The sequence below is a fragment of the Tenrec ecaudatus genome, chromosome 4 (assembly GCF_050624435.1).
Source record: "Tenrec ecaudatus isolate mTenEca1 chromosome 4, mTenEca1.hap1, whole genome shotgun sequence".
Classification (NCBI taxonomy): Eukaryota; Metazoa; Chordata; class Mammalia; order Afrosoricida; family Tenrecidae; genus Tenrec; species Tenrec ecaudatus.
This window is the reverse complement of record NC_134533.1, coordinates 182,559,128-182,581,207: the sequence shown is the minus strand read 5'-3', so window position 1 is coordinate 182,581,207 and position 22,080 is coordinate 182,559,128. Positions and strand designations below refer to the sequence as shown.

General features: G+C 41.0%; 1 protein-coding gene across 2 annotated transcripts in view; it reads left to right on the top strand.

Annotated features, from left to right (window-relative positions):
* Positions 1 to 19,210, top strand: part of CMC1 (C-X9-C motif containing 1) — an 81,926-nt gene extending 62,716 nt beyond the window's left edge. For both annotated transcript variants that reach the window (XM_075547124.1, XM_075547123.1), the window contains 2 exons: positions 11,099 to 11,189; positions 18,958 to 19,210. In XM_075547124.1, the coding sequence (XP_075403239.1) occupies positions 11,099 to 11,189; positions 18,958 to 19,078 (212 nt within the window). In that variant the 3' untranslated portion in view covers positions 19,079 to 19,210. The remainder of the gene's footprint in view (positions 1 to 11,098; positions 11,190 to 18,957) is intronic.
* Positions 19,211 to 22,080: the final 2,870 nt, after the last annotated feature.

Sequence of the window (22,080 nt, the reverse complement as noted above, 5' to 3'; positions counted from 1 at the left end):
CAACACTGTCAAATCTCTGTCCTTTCATGTCTTTCTTCATTTGAGGAAACAAAAAGAGGTCAAGGTCAGGTGAGTAAGGTGTGTGGGGCAAGAGAGGCATGCTCTTTTTTTTTTTTTTTGCCCAAAACTGGCACACTGAGATAGCTGCATGTGTAAGCAGGTGTACCCCGTCTGCCACAAATCAGGTCCTTTTTGTCACACACTGCTATGCAATCTTTTTTTTTAACAATTTATTGGGGCTCATACAATTCTTATCACAGTTCATACATATACATACATCAATTGTATAAAGCACATCTGTACAGTCTTTGCCCTAATCATTTTTTTCTCCTCTTTTCTGTTTTTACATTTTATTAGGGACTCGTACAACTCTTATCACAATCCATACATATACATACATCAATTGTATAAAGCACATCCATACATTCCCTGCCCCAATCATTCTCAAGGCATTTGCTCTCCACTTAAGCCCCTTGCATCAGGTCCTCTTTTTTTTTCCCCTCCCTCCCCGTTCCCCAATCTGCACACCACCTGTCTGCTTTCCAATCTGCACACCACCTTTACAGCAACCCTGCCTGGCACACTTTTCTTAGCTGCTTGCATCTACCCCAGCCTGCCAGGTAGCAGTGAGGTCCCTAACTACTGCAGCCCCGAACTTCATTTGGTTGCCTAACACACTGCCACTGTGGAGTCAGTCTCAACTCAGAGCCCCCGGGACAGAGCAGACGTGCTCCTTAGGGTTCCCTCGACTGTGCATCTCAGTGGAGCAGAAACTGCCTCTTTGAACCCCACAGCGAAGTTGGGTGCTATCGATTGATGCCATAATAATATAAAAAAGGGTGGTGAGCCGGTGTGTCCGACCTCTGCTTCATCAGCCTTAGGCAGATGTGGAATTGGTTCTCCTTTTCCCTGCTGTAGCTGGAGGAGGGCAGACGTACCCCACACTCTCCGCAACCTCTCGGCAACATTTGACACTAATGACCACTCCTTCCTGAACCCACAATATCCTGGTGGCCACATTTTATTATTTTTAAAATATATTTTAAGGTCATATTCACATGACTTATGGAAGAATAGAAGGGCAATGACTTTAGACATTTTAATGGGAATATAAACATAGCAAGCTGAAGTTTTTGTTCCTTGTTTTTCTGATTTTGACAGCTTGATAGTTGAAATGGTCAGTGTCCTCTGAAAGAAACCGACATATAGCTATCCTGCAAATACTGATGTCAGATTTTAACTTACCTCTGTTAAGCTCTGGTTAAAAAGAAAGGATGCTTCATTATTTTATTGAAGAGAGCATGGCCAATTTTTTAAACTTCATAACTTTATAACACATTTTCATTTTTTACTTAGCTCTACAACTTTCTTCTGATTATCTTTGTATACAGACTTACCTTTAGCGTTTATTAGAGGTATTTTCAGTGCTGAGACATGAAAGATAGAAGACTACTATCATGTATCCTTTTAACAAATGGGGGAGTACAGGCTCATGTTGTAAGATACAGCTCGATAAGGCTTTCCTGTTGAAAGGCGGGGTGAAATATTCAATTACATTTTAATCCTTAGAAATACATTAGTCACTTGTCAGTTCTGATTTTGAGGAAATTTATCTAGAACATAGAGTTCTAAACATATGGGCTGCTGCCTTCTCACAGTTAAAAACTTTGTCTATAATCCTGAGTAAAATGCAGGTATCTGCGTTTGCAGCCCCCTGGGGCATTCCATGGAGTGATACCTCCACTTTGGGAAATACTGATCCAGAGTATTGTCGTCTGAAGGTACATAGTCTGTGATTTTACACACACACACACACACACACACACACACACACGGCTGATTTTACAAAGAAACTGCTATCAGTTTCTTTGCATGTGTATTATAATACATCTAATAATTAGAGAGGATTTTATTATGGTCAAATTTCTTCTTTCCATTCTGTAAAGTATAACAGCTTTCAGTACAACTCTGAAGAGGACGGCACTGGGCTAAAATGAAGGTGGTGTTTGGTAAAACTGCATTCCTTTCTGAAGATTTTAATAATAATTTGCTGCTTGCCTTTTCCAGCATCTAGAGCAGTGGTTTTCAACCTTCCTAATGCCGCTCCCCTTTAATAGAGTTCCTCATGTTGTGGTGACCCCCAACCATCATAGCATCACTCTGACTCTTCTCTCACCATCCCCCATCTCTTTCTTCCGCCGTTCTGTATCATTCTTTGGGGTTCCCACAAACTGGAATGTACTCCGTGGCCTCTTGGCTTAGTGTTTGGTTTTGTTCTCTTTAACAGCCTGTGATGATACTGGACCCACCCAGATAATCCAGGATAATCTCATTGTCAGGTCAGCTGATACCCAACATTAATTCTTTCAGCAGCCTTAATTCCTCTTTGCTGTGTAATTTAACATTTACAGTAACATGGATTAGGTACTGGACATCTTTGTTGGCCTTCATTCTGCCTAGCACAGGCAAAAAATGGGGGAAAGAATCTCTTTAAAAAAAAAAGACTGAATGCAGGAATCTATATATAGCCTTATCCCTTGGGGAGGGAAGCCTGAGAGGAGGGTGGGGGGTGACGACAGACTGTGTAATATATGACAAAATAATAATATATGAATGATGAAGGGTTCATGGGGTAGGGGGAAGTGAGGAGCGGGGGGAAAATGAGCAGCAGATATTGAGGGCTCAAGTAGAAGGCAAATGTTTTGAGAATGATGATGGCAACAAATGTACATATGTTCTTGACACAATGGATGTATGTATGGATTGTGATAAGAATTATATGAGCCCCCAATAAAATGATTTAAAAAAAAGACTACAAAAATGATGCCTCTAGACGTCTGTATGTTCATTCAAGATGATATCAATACATTGGTCAGTGCAGCAAGAACATCGTTGGAGGTTTATTTCCTTGCTCCATCATCCTTCTAGATGATTTCCTCATTCTCTATTTTAGCCATTTTTATCATAATTGGAAATAATGGATGAATCATGCTGATATAATCCCTAGAAAGAATAATAAAATGTTTCAAGAGTGGAGAAACAAGATCATCAAGACTCTATAATTTATCTTAGTCTTATAAAGAATCATCTAAGGAACCTATATGGTTATTGTAAGATGGGGCGAGTTTTATTACAGGAGAAGTAGCGTAAAGTTCCTGGGTTTGGGGGGGGGGGAGAGGAGAGGTGACATAAGGAAGACGCTGAGGGTAAGTCATGAAGTTTTGCTACTAGACTTCCGATTCATACATGCACGGGTTTGAATTTCTGGTTGCGATCAGCAGATAGCTGCAGGCAAGCACTTTCAAGAATACACCTTACCTTAGTCTCGTTCAGACACGCTGAACCCGCCATGCAGTCAATGTGACTCATTCTGACTCTGTAGGGTTTCCAAGACGAAGGTTGTGTGGGAGCAGCAGTTTGCAGGGTGGTGGTGGGTTGAGCTCCTGAGACCCTGGCCTTGGCAATCCAGTGCTCCTCTTCCAGCACCAGCAGGAACCTCAGCCTTGTGAGAGTGCCTTCCCAAACTCTACAAAGAACGGATCTGTGGAACACCTTGTAACCGAGGACGAACCGTGGATACACCAGTACAGTCCGCGGATAAGGCTGAATCAGTAACTTGGGAGGGAATCTGCTGAGCCGGGAGGGCAGCTCAGAAGGCGCTGGTGACTGCTCTGTTGACTTCCAGCGGGCCGCCTTCCCTTGAAGGACACAAACAGCCACAGGGGCTTATTTAGAAACTTGGAGAAAATTGAAAACTGCATTGGTCGGCAAAGTTGCGCCGAGAAAGACATTTTCCCGTTATGCTAATGGAGCTGTTCATTCATCAAGAGCAGCCAGGGCCGCCCTGCGGTTTACCACACCCATCCTACAGCCCTGATATTGTCCCTTCACTTTTTTTCTCTTTGAAACTCAGAGAATATTCAAATGAAGCATGATTTGAATCTCTTGAGGATGACGATCTTGTCATTTTGACAGGATAAAGCTCAAAGAGCACAGGACTCTTCGAGGAAGGGTAGCAGATGGAAACAGTGTCTTCAGAACTACACAGAGCCGGCTGGGGGCTGGCACACTGCAGAGCTACCCATGTTGAGCTTTTTGTTTAATGCAGGTTTCTATGATTTTATAGCAGTGCATGTTAGCATATCCTCATAAAAGTCAGAGAATCATCCTTACACTAGTTAAAGCTGTTCAAAAGAAACCGAAAAGCTAAAACTGGATCCAGTGGCTCCAGAGTGTATACTAATGGGTAAGCAGCTTGTGTGGGTTCCTTTAACTTTTCGGGCCAGTGTCATCTTCTGACTTGTCTTTCAAGTCTCCTTTCTCCCTACATGGAAAATAACTCTGTCCTCGGTATTTGTCCAAGACCTCATTTCGTTATTGTTAACTGTCTGACCCATCGAACTGTTAACCTTGACAGCTCTACTCGACCATTGCAATACACCCAAAGCTTGTCATCGTTTTATGCCATCTTCCTCCCCTGGATGCCACCAAAAAAGAGCCAGAAATTATCTGCTATTCTTTTTCCAGTGTGTTTTTAAATCATCAAATAATGCCATCATACTCAGCAAGAAATTTCTCTCCATGCCATTGGGTCAGTGCTGACTCACGGTGACCCCTGTGGGTTTCTGAGACTGCAACTGTTTACAGGAGTAGAAAGCATAGTCTTTCCCCCACATCCCGTGGAGCTGCTGGTTTTGAACTGTCAACCATGCAATCTCAGCCCATCTTGGAACGCATCACACCACCAGGGCTGCAGCAAGGCATTTAGGAGTTATCTGTTAACTTCCCAACCAGTCACATCCCAAGCGCTTTCAGTTGTCTCAAGTTGCGACTATATTCATCCACGCTTCTCCCTTCTCCGAGCTTAGCATTTTAGCCCCTCTGGTCTCTTGCGTGGATTATCGTACTAACTCCCCAGCCAGTTTGCCTATTACTTTCACTTGGCCTTTCTTGCTCTCTCATGCTTTGCATCAGCAAGTGATTATGCCATTCACCTGTTTAAAAACTTTCTGGAGATTTCCATTGCTTTGAGGACAAAGCCTAACTATGTCCACCCAGGTCATCCTTGGCACATGTCTTTCTTCTGACTCCCATCCGCCGAACACACAGCCATCTAAGCACAGATGATTTAGCCGTTTGAATTACTCTATTTCCTGCCTGTTCGCTTTGAAGCCCATCATTCCCTTTATCTAGATCATCTTTTCTCCTCATCTTGGGCTAACCCATACAGTGTTCATCTGAACTGAAAGCACTTCTAGGGAAATTCCTTGGCGTTCTAATTCTGGGTCTCCTCTGTCCTTTCACTATCGAAACAGGTGTCGAATTCCGATGCCTGCACCCGGATTATTGTTGGCTCTCTCTTGACAGGGCCCCTCTCTGTGTCTCTCAGTGTGAAAGCCCTAGAACCTCACACAGCCTCATGCACACAGTAAGGAGTACGTTGTACACAAGGAACTCTGGTGGCGCGACAGTTACGCACTCTGGGCTGCGAACTGAAAGGTCAGTGGCTCGAGCTTGAGGACAGCTCTGTAGGAGATCTGCTCCTATAAATGTGACAGCCCAGGAAACCCCTGGGGAAAGGTCTTTTCTGTCAGGTAGGCTCACTGGATTTGAGTCAACTCTATGGCACGTAGTTCTTTTAAAATTTTTGTTGAATGAATGGATTTTTTTATGAGTTTCTGGATAAGGACTAAAGTGAAAGGTGACAAAAATTAGATATTTTAATTTATTGACTCAGTTAATTATATATGAAATATGGCACACAGAGCCACAAAAATTACACGTTATTATTGTCATTGCTGTCACAAAGGCTGGACTGTGATCTTTTTTTGTCTTTTGTAATTAAAAGTTAGGTAGAAAAGGATGTCTTCTTCAATAGTCCAGCAACAGCATGGCGTGGTGATCTCTCTCTGCTGTCTCACAGGGTGGCGTCTTGTATTAGGCTGGGTTTTCAGGGGAAACAAAATTAATGAGATATGTATAAAAGAAAGAATGGTATCTCAGGAAGGAAATTTATTTCAAGGAAGCTGCTCAGCTCAGTCCTACTCAAGGCCATAGGCCAGATGCTCTCCAGAAGCCCCTCCACACTTAGGCAGCTGCTGGTGGGTGAATCAGGAAGGCAAATTGAGACACTGGGAGGGAGCAGGGGGAGTTTGGGGAGAGGTAGCTTGATTATGGGGATTTCTATGATATTTGACTTTGTAGATTGAGTTGAATTCTTCCCAAAATTCACTACTGGAATCACTGACACACATTTTCAAAGATCCTCAATTTCACCACTGCTTCTTATGAACTAACGTACATCCAGTTAGAACTGTTCATCAACTTCATGAAATACTGTTCATTCCTTTTCCTTATACGCTGCGGTGTGCTCTCTGTCCTTGTGGCTTGGTTACCTTTGGCCAAATACTTCTTAGAGAGCGGAAGACAAACTGCTGTCTTCACTGTCTGTGCCCTGGCTCAGACTGTCCCCGCTGCTTTGAAGCTGGTGCGCTCAGCACTGAGCCTGCCCTCTGTAGTCTTAGGAACTTTGTCCTTCACTGCTTCCCCAAGGGATGGGATTCCTGAGACCGAACAGCACTTGCGCATTGGTCTAGATAACTTTTCATGAAAAGTGAGATTGATTTTATGTTATTGTGTACTACCAATTTAAAATGCTGGTGTTTATAGGAAGTTTTACTAAAAATTGGTACTTAACGAGTTCCGCCCTAAAATATTTTCAGGCATCTATTTTTAAAACCTTTTGTGATTCAGTAACAGATCTAAAGATCTTCTATATTATACACATCTTTTTCCTTCTTATCTAAGTAGTTGGGTACTTATGAACAGAAGGATATTTTTATATCTATCCTACTTCCTGTCTTTCATAAATGGGAATTACTAAATGTCTTTCATTTAAATTAAATTGAGGGTCCAACGTTAAAGGTGAGAGCACTAAGAAGATGCTATCCTATTACACAGAAATTGCATATAGGTTTTCTGTTAAAAATCTGAATCATACTGGTATCTAACTATATCTTTGCTTTGTGTAATCTTAGGAAAGACATTGACAAATACTTAGCTGGGCTTTTTTTAGTTTTTGTTTTTACCTCCCCACTCCCCCCCTCCATGAATCCTTGATAATTTATAAATTATTATTTTATCTTATCTTACACTGCCCAGTGTCTCCCTTCACTCGCTTTTCTGTTGCCCATCCCCTAGGGAGGAGGTTATATATGTAGATCCTTGTGATTGGTTCCCCCTTTCTACCCACCCTTCCCTCCCGGTATCGCCACTCTCACCGCTGGTCCTGAGGAACTCATCTGTCCTTGATTCCCTGTGTTTCCAGTTCCCATCTGTACCGCTGTGCATCCTCTGTTCTAACCAGGTTTGCAAGGTAGAATTGGGATCATGATAGTTGAGGGAGGAAACATTTAAGAACTAGAGGAAGGCTGTGAGTTTCATTATTGCTACACTGAACCCTGAGTGACATGTCCCCACTACCCCTCTGCAAGGGATGTCCGGTTGTCTACAGATGGGCATTGGGTCCCCATTACACACTCCCCTCATTCACGATGATATTATATCCCCCCCCTTTGGTGCTTGAAACCTGGTTCCCTCCGCCCTTCATGATCACACATGTTGGTGTGCTGCTTCCATGTGGGCATTGTTGCTTCTGGGCTAGATGGCCGCTTGGTTACTTTCAATCCTTTAAGACCCTGTTTAAGGAAATATCACTAAGGCCGACTTTTGTATTCTACTCACCAGTAATTATCAATACAATGTGAATGCATGTTTGATCAACTTCAGACTGAACAAGTTGCTAGAATTTTCAATTTTTTCATCACTATTTTCAGTAGTTGATGCATAAATTTGAATTATATAGTTGTACTAACTAGACTTTTTTGTATTCATATCGATAGTATCCTATCACAGAAAGCATTGAACTTCGTGATGGAGCTTTAAATGTTTTTGACAGTGAATGTGATATTATTCCTCTTTAATTTGTCACTCTTCGCATAGAGCATATGATTGTCTGACTCACAATGGCCAATACTAGTCGAGTCCACTCACTAGTCCCCAGGAGATCAGTCTTTATGTTTTCCACTTCACTTTGGGGGATTTCTAGTCTTCATAAAGTCACACTCTGTACATCCCACATTCTGATTATTGATGGATATTTGCAGCTATTTATCTTCATTTTGAGTGGCCACGTCAGAGGAAGATCAGGAAAGCTTTACTTCGTGTACATCCTTAAGCTTGACTTTATTTTGAGGAGAGCACTTCCCCGGTCACATTTTGAGAGCTTTCCAACATGAGGCCTAGTGGTTTTACATCGGACTCTGGTCCAAAAGGTCAGCAGTTTGAAGCCACCAGCTGCTCCAAGGGAGAAAGATGGGGCTTTCTACTCCCATACAGAATCACAGTCTCAGAAGCCCACAGGGGCAGTTCTGCCCGGGCTTACAGGGTCACTGTGAGTTGGCATTGGCTTCGTGCCGTGAGTTTAGCTTCGGTTTTCCAGCAGGCGGGGCTCATCTTCTGGCACGACTCCGACAATGTTTCCGCGCCGTCATAAAGTTTTCAGTGTCTGACCCTCAGAAGTGGACAGTTTATTTCTTCTTTCTAATCTGTACTTATTTTGAAAGCCCAGCTGAAAGTAGTGGCCCTGCTGCTATTTGAAATAATTGGGGCATAATTTCCAGCATTGGGTTAAGCAAGCAGCCACTACAGTACTATGGCCTGACAGCCCAGGGGCAGCATTAAATACTGGCATTTCCATGTATTTTTTCCTTTTTGTGAGTTATCCTTTTTCATTCTTGATAAAGTTTCTTGATACACAAAAGTTTTTCATTATGCTGAATTGTGAATTTTTTTCTGTTTTTGGTGTTTTCCTCATGTTCTTGAAATTTTAATGAAAATTCTTCCTTGCTGTCTTTAAATACCTTTAACAATCTCGCTACATTCTGTTATTCTCACTGTTTATTGATACTTAGTTGCATTGTGATAAGATATACATAGATAAATGAAAATTTACTTTTCATCATCTTTATTGCAATACAAGCATTTAGAAAGGGACTATGGTGTGCACTCAACGGTTAGCTTGATATTGAGAGATAGAAGCAGTCTAATCGGGATTTGTTTCCCAATACCATTTCAGAATCAGGTGACAATATTAGCGACATCGCTTGTATATGAATGTATGCTAATGTGGTATGAAAGAAAGATCTCGTTGCTAAACAAGTGACAAAAGCCTTACAAACAGCGTGAGGCTTGAGGCCAATCCCACCCACTCCCGAAGAGATTCGGACAAGTGCGAAAACATACAGACCGTGTCTTTATTGTCGTCAGTCCCTTTAAGTGCCACCTCCCTGCAACTTTTTGTTATGGGTATTTTTATTTTACAAGAAATAATCTTCCAACAAGACAATGCCTACGAAATCTGTTGTTAATTTTCTCGAGTAAAGCGATTGTACTTGTTAGTTCAGAAAGTGAACTTTTGATAATGGCCATTAAATGTGTATTTTCCAGAAAACTGACTGGGGGATTTGATGGGGAATTGTTCTCTTCTAGACACTGAGCAAAGTCGTCTTACTGTAGGAGAGCGAGATCACCAGAGAAATCAGTCCATCCTTCCTCACACTGCTGAGCATGACGCTTTTCTTAAAGAAGGCTTTAACCAGATATAGCCAATTTTGGATTATTTTTATGCTCATACCACTTTTGAATATTACCCCTGCCCTAATTTTCACTTGAGATCATAATTCTCATATATACATAAAAACTTTAATGTGCATGAATAAATTTGCATTTCCGAGAGAATGTTAATGAACTCTGATAGCCTTGTGGCCTCTACCCACTGTCTCACTCGATAAAGAGCTGACTCTAAGACTGTACTGCCTTTTTGAGTTACAGCGTGTCCTTAAGGAGGAGTGCAAAGGAAATTCCCTTGGGATGATTTCGCCTGTGGGTCCAGTTTATCTCACAGTGGGAAGAATGGCGATACCTGATTAGGATCCATCTGTCCTATTACCTAGTGCTGCTGTAGCACAACCGCCATACACAAGTGGCTTTGAAAAAAAGTAGAAGTTGATCTTCTCATATTTCTGAAGGCTAAACGTGTTAAGTTAGGGTCTTGGCCTGCCGGTTCCTCTGTTGTTGGTAGCTCTGCACAGACTGTGATTTCTGGCCATTCCTTGACCTATGGACAATCCTTAACTTGGTGTCTATCCCATATACATTTTTTTTACTTAGAAGTGACAGGGACACAGTTCAATTTGTAACACTCTAACAAGCTGAACGTGGGATCTTAGAAGAAATGATAACAAGTGTGGAGACTAGTGAGCAAAGGGCTAAAGGACGCTAACCATGCATGCCCTTGAGGGGACTATTCCATGTCATTCACAGTAAAATTGTTTAAAGTCATTTCCGTGTCCTTTATTCTCATTCTTGTTCATTCCCCTGCTGTTCTGCCACTTGTCCCTCCAAGTATGGCTCTGCTGTTGACTCAGAAAAGCACACTGAATGAATGTTGCTGCACTTAAGAAATCTCCATGGTTTTGTTTTTATTATTTTTGGCTTATAATGTTTTTGCTCCCTTTTACAGATGTATATGCACTATGTTTCAGTAAAAACACACAAACACAAGAAAGAATCGCAGCTGGGCCAGCTGTTGGTTGACTGTGACTTCAGTGTTTTCTGAGTTGGTGTCGTCTTCAGCGGACAGGCCACCAAAAGGTCCAGTCATTCTCTAGACAAACCGTGCGAACAGAAAAGTAACAGAAAGCCATTTAAATTTCTGGGGCCTCTAAGAGCTGAGCTGAGGGTGAAGCGAGTGCCCTGTTATCAGTGAGGTCCCGTGGCACGGTTATCTCAAAGAAAAGGGGTGCTGGGTGTCATTGGACTGGGATCCAAGAGCTGCCATATGTGCTCAGAAGACATACAGAGATTGAACAGTGACTGGGAGCAGATTTCTCCTTTTATTCTCTCATGCCTGGACTGGACTGCCTTTTCTAGAAATCATACACAATCTAGAAAGTAGGCATTTAAATGAATTGTAATTTTATTGATCGACTTAACAGTGGTGGTATTTATTTTCCTCCAAAAATTTTTTTTGTTTCAGATTTTACCAAATGTTGCAAGGATTCTGGTGTCCTCATGGTAGTGAAATGCCGGAAAGAAAACGCTACCCTGAAAGCTTGTCTAACTGCCTAGTAAGTATTTGCCTCCGTGTTTTGCGGAGGCATGCACACATAAACCTGCAGAGTTACGCGTTGTAGAACGCTTTCTCCACTCCTTTACTCCTCGTTCTTAGCCCCCCAGACCCCAGCCGTACGCAAGGAACCATTTACCCAGTTACTCCCTCTGTAGATTTACTAATCCTGGATTTCATGTACAGAAAAACATTAAAAAACAAACAAACAAAGCCGAACACCGAAATGAAAAAGATAAAACCCCAATCCTAACGAAAGCAGAAAATAGTAAAAGCCAGAACAAATTTAAATGGATCACAGCAGAGGTAAAATCAAGCTTAACTGCATCTGCAACAGTCTCCTTTCCAATGCGTTCGACATGACAGTAAGGTTACTTATCGCTGGTGCATGGCCAGAGAAGGTGCACCAGGGGTTTAACCCACGTGTCTTTCCCCTTCCCTCTTTATCTTTTTAAACTGAACAGCTTTCAAATGGGTCCAAAGAAAGACTAAATGATAAGCGATTACATTCGACCTAACTACATCTGTCCTGATTGACTGTGGAATGCTCTGTCTGATAGCAGGGTGTTCACACCCCTCAGCCATCGTCAGGGGGGGTCACTGAAGGATTCATCCATGTGTAGACCCTGCAAATGGATTTTGGACGTCCGCTGTCATTCATAGCCTTCTACAAACCAAGTGTTCACAATAAAGTTCTGATATCATCCCCTCCTTCCTATTTAGTATATATTACTTATAACCCTTAGATCACACAGCTTGGTGTGCTTCTTCCATGTGGACTTAGTTGATGTCTCACTTAAGTAGCGGCTGGTTGGAAAAACCTTTAAGACTCATTTCTGATAGCCAAGTACCATCTACTTTCTTCACCACACTTTGCTATAGCATCCATATCTTCAGTGATCTCTTCATGAGGTGAGCATCAAGCAGGGCTATGTCATAAGAACTAATTGCTTTTAGATTAGAGCTAGAATTAAGTGCAACCCCCAAATCCATTCATGAATCTATGGCTTATATGTGTCTCTGATTCGCCTTTGACACATCATTGTCATTTTGTGTAGAGAACATTATCAATAATCTTTGTAGCACCCCTTTTATGCCTTCAAGTCAGTGCTGACTCATCATAGGGGTCGAACTGCCACTGCGAGTTTCCGAGCCTGAAAATCTTCACAGAAGTATCAAACCTCAACTTTTCCCTGTGGAGCTGGCTGGTGGTTTCCAATTGCTGACCTTGCAGTTAGCAGCGTATTGTGTAACCATTCCGCATTGATCGTGTCATTAGTTTAGCCAGTGCTTTAGAATTTAAAACACTGTTGAGGAAAGGATGCTATATGAGTGTAGGCCAGCTATGAACTGCAATTCATTAATTCTTGACTGGGTTGCAGTCAAGAATTACTTAATACTTAAGTGACGACACAAATAGCGAGGGTTGGTGATAATATTCATTCACACCAGCAGAACCATGCCTACCAGATTAATACATGTCGTAATGATCAAGGAGGGCATTTAAAATATTAAGTATTTGGTAGTTCTTGGCCACCATTCATTGGGTACCTCAAGGCAACAGATTTGAACCAAAGTCCAATATCCACCAGAGCCATGTCCTTGGACTAGTATTCAATCTGTTACTTCTCACACTAGAGGGTTTCAGTCTTCAGTCCAATGGCCGCAAGTGAGTTTGAAGTACAGTGCAGTTCACTATGTGGGATTTCTACATCAAGGCCTTCTGGTGTGGCCTTTGAAAGATGTGGTGTGATTCAAAAGAACAGTTTAATGTCCCAGTAGTCTATGGCACATTCACTGGATCAGCAAGGGCTGCAAAGAAACTAGATCAGAAGTGTCCCAATTAGGAACCCAGCACCAGGAATATTCTCCTCCTGGGCTCCACATAAGTATTGTTGAGCCATTCTTCCTGTCTGAGAAGACTGCTTCTCTCCGTTTTCCTACCATCAGAGATATAAATGCCTTCTCTGAGACACATGTGTCCCCCCACCCCCCCATAATGACTTGAATTTCCAGTGAAGTTCCTTATCATTCAGGTAGAAGTGTCTGTTGGATTGCGATGACTTTAGCATACTTTTGTATGGCAGCAACTGAATAATCTCCCTCTCTCCACATCTTGAAAGATGGACCCCTGCTGGTGTGACGTCTCCTCTGTGGCAGGACATTGAGAGGAGGCTACACATGTCTCATTGACACTAGGCAGGCTCCCTACCTCGCTCCGTGCTTGGGGGGGACTGGATTAGAAGATACATGCTCTGGGAGCAGTGGCCAACCTTCAACTTAGTGTCTACCTTGCAGTAGTGGACTCATATATCTTTGTCCTTTTGTGATTGAATAACTTCACTGACCATAGTAGTTTCAGGTCCTTCCATGTCATGAGGTGTTTCCTGATTTCATTGCTGTCTTTATTCCATATGCGTGTGTACCGGAGTTTCCTTTATCCAGTTTTTCCACTGTGAGGCAATTGGGCTGTTTCCAGTTTCATCCTGTTGTGAAATGTGCTACAGTGAACATGGGAGAGCACATGCCTCTTGTTTCTTTGGAGTATATGCCCAGCTTATTGCTGATTCGTATGGTATTTCTATTCCCAGTTGTTTTAGATACCAGATCACTTTCCACAATGGTTGTTCATACTGATGAGCCCCCCAGCAGTGTATAAAAGTTCCAGTCTCTGAGCCCTCTCCAGCATTGGCTGTTCTGTTTTTTTTTCTGTTCTGAATTGGCTTTTGCTGGGGGAGTAAGATGATAGCTCATTGTTTCCTTTTGCATATGGTGGTGGCTGTGATCATGAGCATTTCCTCATGTGCTGTGAGCTACTGGAGTGTTGTCCTTTGTGGATTGTCTACTCAGGTATTTTGCCCACCTTTTAATTACCGTAGATTATTTGTTTTTTTTTTTTACTTATTGAGATGTTGCAGAATTCTGCCCATTTTAGTAATTGGTCTCACGTCTGAGCTTTTCTTTTCTTTTCATGGAAAGATACTCATTTAGAATCTAAAAGACCTTTCCAACTTTGTGATTTATTAGTGCAATTTAACCCATGGGAAAGCTGAGGTAAATGAAATAAAGACTAAACCAACACAATAAATATAAATAAACTAAATCCACAAATCAATTCCAAATCCTAGTGACCTTATGGATTTTTGAGAGGGAGAACTGCCAGCTTGCAGTTAGCAAGCCAACACTTACCTGACAGCAGATCAGGTAAAAGTGGATTTTTTGGAGGGAATCAAATTAACATTAAAATTCTTATCTATCATATTCACTGATAGTTTCTTCTAATTCCTTGACTTTTAAATTACGCACAATTCCTTGAATGCTTTCTGGTTTCTGTATTGTTTTATCAGTCACACAGGAAGAGGGTATTGCTGAATACTTGAGTGAGTATTCTTTGATCATTGTGTGATCGTGGCAATCCCTAATTGCTTCTCTGCTGTGTTCTCTTACCCTCGGAGGCATATTGGTCAGTAGAGTAGGATGCCCTTTAGGGAATTAAATGAAAAGGAAAGTAGTGATTTTCTGAATCTTGTGTGTTTTTTTTAAATAACAAACAGCATACACAAGCTTGCAGATTGTTTTAGAAAGCTGAGATTAGGAGCAGCTTTCGAGAATATTTCAGCCCATCTGTATATTTATAAATGAGAAAGCATGCTTAATATTCACATCACTAATGATAGCATTAACCTACTGCCATTGGGTTTATTCCTAAACACATTTAATTTCTCCCAGTGGAGCTCTCTGCAGAAGATTCATCTGGTGGGCGCGAACGGCTGAATTTGTCTAGCCCACAGTGCCACCAGGGCTCCTGTTTATTTATGGCTATCATTTATGAGTCAAGACTTTTGTTAAGGAGTGAGAGTTCCTTCTGTACCTTGGTGTTCTTCCAGTTTAATCCCTAGAGGTCCCAAGTGATATTTAAGGAATAATATGGTTATCCATATATACAATCCTGTCATATATCAGTCAGTTACGTCGTCTCAGTCCTAAGCCATTACTGTGCTTCTCTCACTAGAACGTGGTGGGCAGGAACATGGATCGCAGAGAGGGCAGCCTGGCTCGGCTGGATCAGCTAACGTTCAGCCAGCCATGTGACCTTGGGCAGGAGGTTCCTTAAAGTGGAGTCATTATACCTCATGGAGACATCGTAAGGAAATGCATATAAACATATTTACCACATGCCCTGGCAATAGTAGGCGTGCAGTATACTAACTTTTCTTTAGATTTGTACTTGTTAGCTTTTATTTGCTATCTGAATAAAAAATATTAATCATCTCTTTAGAAACAGGAGGAGAAAATAGGTTCTAGTCCATTTTGAGGTGTGTGTAGATGGGCAGAGAAGTGAGGCTGCTTTTGTGGGGGTTTTTTTTGTAAGGAAGATAGGCGGGGAAGGAAAAAGAGGGATGGAAAATTTTCTGGACACAAATGGAGTTATTAAAGATAAACTCATTTTTCCTGAAATCTGAATATGAGGGTAAGACAGAATCACAGACATCTGTGCCCAGCAAGCACATCAAAACGTGAAACTCCCGTGTAGGTCTACACACGTCTGCAAGAATGCTTCCATCTTATTGATGCTTCCCTGAAGAATTCCCACTCTTCAGTTTACATCACAGCAAGGCAGCAGTTTGGTGTCCTTAAGGGATTCAAACCGTGTTTCTTGCAGTATTCTTTGAGGTGGGAGAACTAAAAAGGAGAAAACAAAAGTGTGAAGGGCCTAGAAGAAGGCTGCAGGGTGGATGAGCTAGGATCTCCCAAAGAAATTTTCAAAGAATGCGACTCCCCCCCAAAAAAACGAGCAGATACATTGTTGTAATGCAAAAGTTTGTCTCTGCAACTTTCCTGCTTGTTTTTTTCCTCACCAGTACACTTTTCCGTTTCCTTAAACTTTTTGATAAGCCCCTGCAATCATCCTTTGTTCTTGAAGGAAAACTCTCAACTTGATGCCTTGAATTTAACTCCCTCAGCAGGGCTCCTGGGAAGCCATTCTCTTGATTGGCCCTTGCTCCAAGATGAAGTTGATGAATCTAAGACTTGTCTCTAGTTACTGTTCATTCGAGACCATCATCTTCATTAGCTTTAGTCTTATGTTTTGCTTTATTGTCTGCTCCACTTTTGAAAAGAATTTTAGTACAGACACAGAATTCTAGGTGTGTGCTTTTTACTTTCAACACTTTAAATTTTTACTCTACTCTCTTATTCGTTTAAAAACCGATTTTATTATTTTCCTTGTTCCTTTGTAGGTTAGGTGTTTTCTTTCTAGATTTGATTTTTTCCTGCAGTTTGAATATGATCTTTCTAGTTGTAGAATTTGGGGTATTTATCATGCTTTGTGTTCTCTGTAGTTTGACCTTGTTGTCAGTTTGGGGAAATTTCAGTCATTATTACTTTGAATTTTTCCTTGTTCCTCCTCTTTCTCATAATACATGTTTTAGAAGTGTCCCCGAGTTCTCAGATATCCTGTGCTTTTGCTCTTCTCTCGGCTTTTCAGTTTGGGAAGCTCATTCTTTTCTCAGGTGTTTTATCAGTATACCAGTGGTTTTGACTTATCAGCTTTCTTTCTGATTCTTTCTCTCTGCTTACATTACCCATATCTTCTTGCATTTTGTGTGCTTGGTCATTGTACCCCTTAGTCTGTTAATCCTAATCTTTAAAATCTTGGGTCCTGGCAATTATAACATCTTTGCTGTATTTGGGGTTTGTTTGGATGTTTACCTTGCCTTTTGAGACTGTGTGTTTTTCTGCCTTTAAATAACCATTTAATTTCCCTTTAGGGAAGGCCATTTTTGAGAACAGAGCTGTTTCAAAATATTTTATTTTTTCCTCCCACTGCCAAGGAGACAAAGGAAATTTCTCTCTGATTCACAATGAGAAGCTGAGGGAGCTCTGAAAGACTTTTAAAAAATATGGAAGCCCCTTAAGAATGGCCCTCCAAGAATTTTTATTTTCCAAGATAATCTAATGCCAGCAGTTGTTCATCTTGCTGATGAAGATTGCAGCCTTCAATATGAATTACAACTTAATATAAAGAAAACCCAAATCTTCAAAACTGGACCAATAGGTATCATGATAAATGGATAAAAGATTGAAGTTGTCAAGGATTTCATCATGCTTGGATCCACAATCAATGCTCATGGAAGTGAAGAGCTCAAATGACCCATTGCATTAGATAAGTCTGCACAAGACCTCTTTAAAGTATTGCAAAGCAAGGCTACTTAAAGGTGCACCTGACCCAAGTCAGCAATGCTATTTTCAGTTGCGTCATATGTATGTAAAAGTTGAACATTAAATAAGAGTAAAGAATTGATGCATTTGAATTGTGCTGGCAAAGAATGTTGAAAGTACCATGGACTGCCCTAGAAGGACAGCCAAGATGCTCCTTAGAAATCAGGATGGCCAAACAAACAAAAGAAGGATGGCAAGACTTGTGTCTCACATATTTTGGACATGTCAGGAGAGACCAGTCCCTGGGAAAGGGCATCGTGGTTGGTAGAGACAGCAAAAATAGAAGAAGCTCTTTAACAAAGTCCATTGGCACAGTGGCTGCAGCATGAGCTCAAACGTAGTTGTGTGACTGGCCCAGAGCTGCGCCATGTCTCCTCCTGTCGCACAAACCAGTCGGAGCCGACTCGATGGCAGCCAGTATCATAATACACGCAATGTGGTAGCGGTTCTCTTGTCCACCTGTCTGGACAAGAATAATTTCAGTATTCTGCTATATCTAAGAATTGATTATCTTGTTTTTTTTTTTCTTGTAAGGATGGGAATAATCTTCTAAAAGCCCTTTCCTAAAATTCTTTTCTATCTGGCTTCCATGATAATGCTCTTTCCTCATTTCCCAAACATGTCTACCTGTCTTTCACACTTTTCTAACTCACCTTACTTTTTATGTTGACCTATCCCTGGGTTCTCGTGCCATTCGTAAGTCTAAGCAAGTTTACTTTGTGCCCGGGGTTCTGTTGCTCCCTGTAGCTGAGGCACTGCTCTGGCTCTCATCAGGTCCCACGCGGAACTCGACTTCTCTCTTCCTGCTACATCGCGTCTTTGTAAATTACAAAGTTCTTTCTTGTCTGGTATCCCTAATTGGCTATTTCCTATTGATTTTGCTTCCTAAAATTTCCCTCAGATCCATTTCATCTTTTCCATTTCCTACTGCCCCTTCCTTGGCCCAGGCCCTTATCCTTGCAGTTTATTGGACGTCCTGCTCTCAATGCTGTTGCCCGATTTGCAGCCTCTCTGTCACCTACGGTCAGCTTGATCTTAGAGTTGCTCTGTTTACAGCCTCCTCTCTTCAAGGTAGATTTAAATTTCTTAGTATGGCATAAATGAACCCTGATACGTTGAGCCATGTCAATTCCAGCATAGTGTGCGGTTGCAAGTACCCATTGGCAGTTCTTTACGGATCAGTTTTCTCTCATCTTTGCACTTTGCATCTCTGCCTTCTACATGGATTTACTTAGACTTTCAAAATACAGCTTGTTTCCGTCTATTCCTTTCCCACAATTCCATGGTGTTCTGGACTGTACCTTGAGCATAGTGTTTTGTATACATTTTGTAATGTGAATTTTACTTGTATGCTTCCCAACGCCTTTTGCTCCCGTGTGCCTCTTTCACTGGGGTAGCCTGTGGTTTACAATGAATCAATGCTTCAAGTCTAATTTTAAAGATTGAGCTTTGTGATTAGAGTGAGGTTATATTGAAAGCTTGAAATGTTATCAATTCATTTTAAAGGGAGTTTTGTTTTTTTCTGCCCCTCCCCACCCCTCTTATAGCTATACGGATCCAGCCTTTTATGAAGAGTGCAAAATGGAGTACCTGAAAGAAAGAGAAGAATTCAGAAGAACTGGAATTCCTTCCAAGAAAAGGCTACAGAAGCTTCCTACAAGCATGTAGGCAAATATTTAAATGGCATTCAGGGATTCTAAGATTTACAGAAGGTACAGTCAATTGAATTATTGTAGTCAAGGAAATGCTTTTGCTTTATCCAAAATTATGGAAATAAAATTTGATTTTTGAAATATCAAAGTCCCAACTTTATTAATATGCTTGCAGTAATTAGTGAAATGGGATATGGTTTTCCTGATCACTCTGAATTTTTAGTCATTTGTTTCCCCCCAGGACCACAGTTCTCCAACAGTGATGCTGAATTTTAAAGTCCCAAGTGGATCTTTTATTATTCTCCTTTGTGTGAGTTATAGCTTCCAAAATGTACTGCCCTCTCACCTCCTTTCCAGAGAGGGAGGACAACAAGACTGCCCTCCTGGCAATTAAAAACTTTTGTGCTATCGCCTTTCATCCAGGATCAAGTGTAGGCACTGCTCTGCAGCCTCCCGTATCATTCCAGCACCCCTCAGAGTGGTTATTGCCCACTTTAAGCTATTGGCCAATCATATAAACCAAAAGTGGCTAATTTAAAGAAAACACTGGACAGCCTTCAAAGGTACTAATAACTAGACACCATAGCAAAATGGTTAGAACCACGCTGTAGCTAGGCAGCCATGGCTTACTGAATAGTACAGGGTAAATTGTGTTGGACATAGAAAATGCTCTTCAGCTGTCCGTCGGATTGCTTTACATGCTTCTATCCGTAAAGGGCCCCCATTGGGCTGCTTGCCGAAAGACCAGCAGTCTGAACCCACCAGCCACTCCAAGGAAGGGGAGGCTTTCTACTCTCGTAAGAGTTACAGTCCCAGAAACTCATGGGGGACAGTCCTCTAGGGTCACCAGAGGCAAAGTTGATTTATTTTTGGTTTGGTCCTTTGTTACCTTAAAATGTGTAGTACTGCCTGATCTAGAAAGCCCAGATTAGAAGAGTCCATGCGTTGATACTAATTTTTGGATTACGATGTTCCTTGACCTGCTGGCTTTAAAGTCTGACCTTTCAGTCTAAAAGGTTTCTTTATTAACTTGAATGACCATTTGTAGCACAGTGAAGGCCTCAGAAGTGAATTTAGAGAGGCTCTTTCCCCATTAGCTCTGCACCATATCTAGCCACTTTCAATATTGCCGTAAACTGGGGCAAGATTTAACTTTGCTTCCGAACGCATGAAACAGATTAAAAAACCTTTTTAAAAAAAATAAGGAACTTAAGCTACATTAAAGCAATGGGACCCTAACGGACCTATAGATGCTCATGTTCCATATTTTACTCTTTAGTAATTAAAAAAACTGCTCAAATTTTAAACATAAAGAAGCCATGTTTCCCCCTGAGCAAAAAGAACCAAGAAATGGAAAGCATGTACAGAAACCGAGATTTCAGGTAGTACAGGGGCTGCATTGTTGGCCTTTCCGTACGGATGTGTTTCCTGAAACATAGGACTTTAATTCTAGTTTTTAATGACCCAAATGAAAATGATTATTTTAAAATTAACAGGGGCCACTTCCAGTTTCCTTGGAACATTTGCTTATGTAAATAAAGATTTCCTCTAGCTCCTAGACAAATTAGGTTATGTAGCATAATTTATTCATGCCTCCCATTCAAAAATAAAATCTTCAACATAGCTTTTCAGGCTGCGCATGTACCTGAGGGGGATGGAAAAAGTTTGTCAAAAAATGGAAAGAAAGAAGAATAGTTCATCTACGAGTTTTTTGAGCGCCCCTCTCCTCCTCCCCTTGCCCCTACTCTAAGTGTAGGCAGCAGCGTGTCCTGCTTCTTTGTGCCTCTGCGTGCATAAGTCACAATCTGCTGCTTTACCACCACGTTTAGCCAAGGAGCCTTTCTGGGTAAGGTTGTTCCTATACATGCATACTTTCATCCTTGAGCTACTTAAGTCTTCAATTTCTCCAGTTTATTTCTGCTTCCTATGTTTCACACACAGGTAATTCCTTCCTCTACTTGTGAATTTGGTTTCCTTTTGCCAGCAGGATAGTAAAAAAATGTCATTCTAAAGAAACTATTATTTTAGCCAATAAGGGATTAAAAGGGCTATGTGGCTTTTATGTTGATAGCTGTCGTTCTTGTCCATCTGTTGGGTTATAGATGTACTGAACTGAATGATCACCATAAAAATAAATTGTAAAACTAGAAATATTCAAGGGATCTCCTTGAATACCAATAGGCTATTCATTTGTTCTTTAATCACATTACATAAGAGTATACAATTCTTTCGGTTAATCTTTTCTTACTCAAGCATCTTACATGTTTATTTAGCACTTTATAAACTATCATGAAAATTCAACCACTGGCTTCTAAGCATTACCTGCTTGATAACCATCATTATTTTGTTGGAAAAGCATTTTTTCCCCACTCAAAAGAAGTTGGTTTAAAGTTAGCAAGACAAGTGCCTATTATATGAATTAAATAAGCAAATAACAACTTTAGTTAGTGATTGACCCTGGAATAAATAAGCAAGGATGGTATTTCACATCAACTTTCGTTCCAAACAAAAATTATTTTAATGAAACAGTTTGATGCATTGTCCAAAACATTAATTAAGCCATTATCTCATAAGACTTTCTTTACAAAGGAAAATTTCAAATTTGGTTTTAAAACAGGCAAACCAATGTAAGCTACATTAGAGATTCGATGTCACACAGCCTATGCAGCCACAGGAGAAATCGCTCCTACTGCTTTGTATCACACAGGTAGTTGCTTCTCTCAGCTACGCCTGGAGTCTTCTGTTTATTTTATGCATATTGAGTCTGGTTCTATTACTTGGCAAGAGATTGTACTCCCTTGAGTCAGCTGTGCTCATTGGTCAGAATAAATTTCAGCATCTAATACCAATTCCATTAATCACAGACAAGCTTGAGTAAGTGAGTAAGATAATAGAAAGACAAAAATATCTGGTGGAATAGTGAACATTGTTTATGTATGTATGTATGTATGCTACTACTCAGTAATATAGAAGAGATCTGAGAGATTCTTTTGAGTTCAAGATATATGACACTGTCTA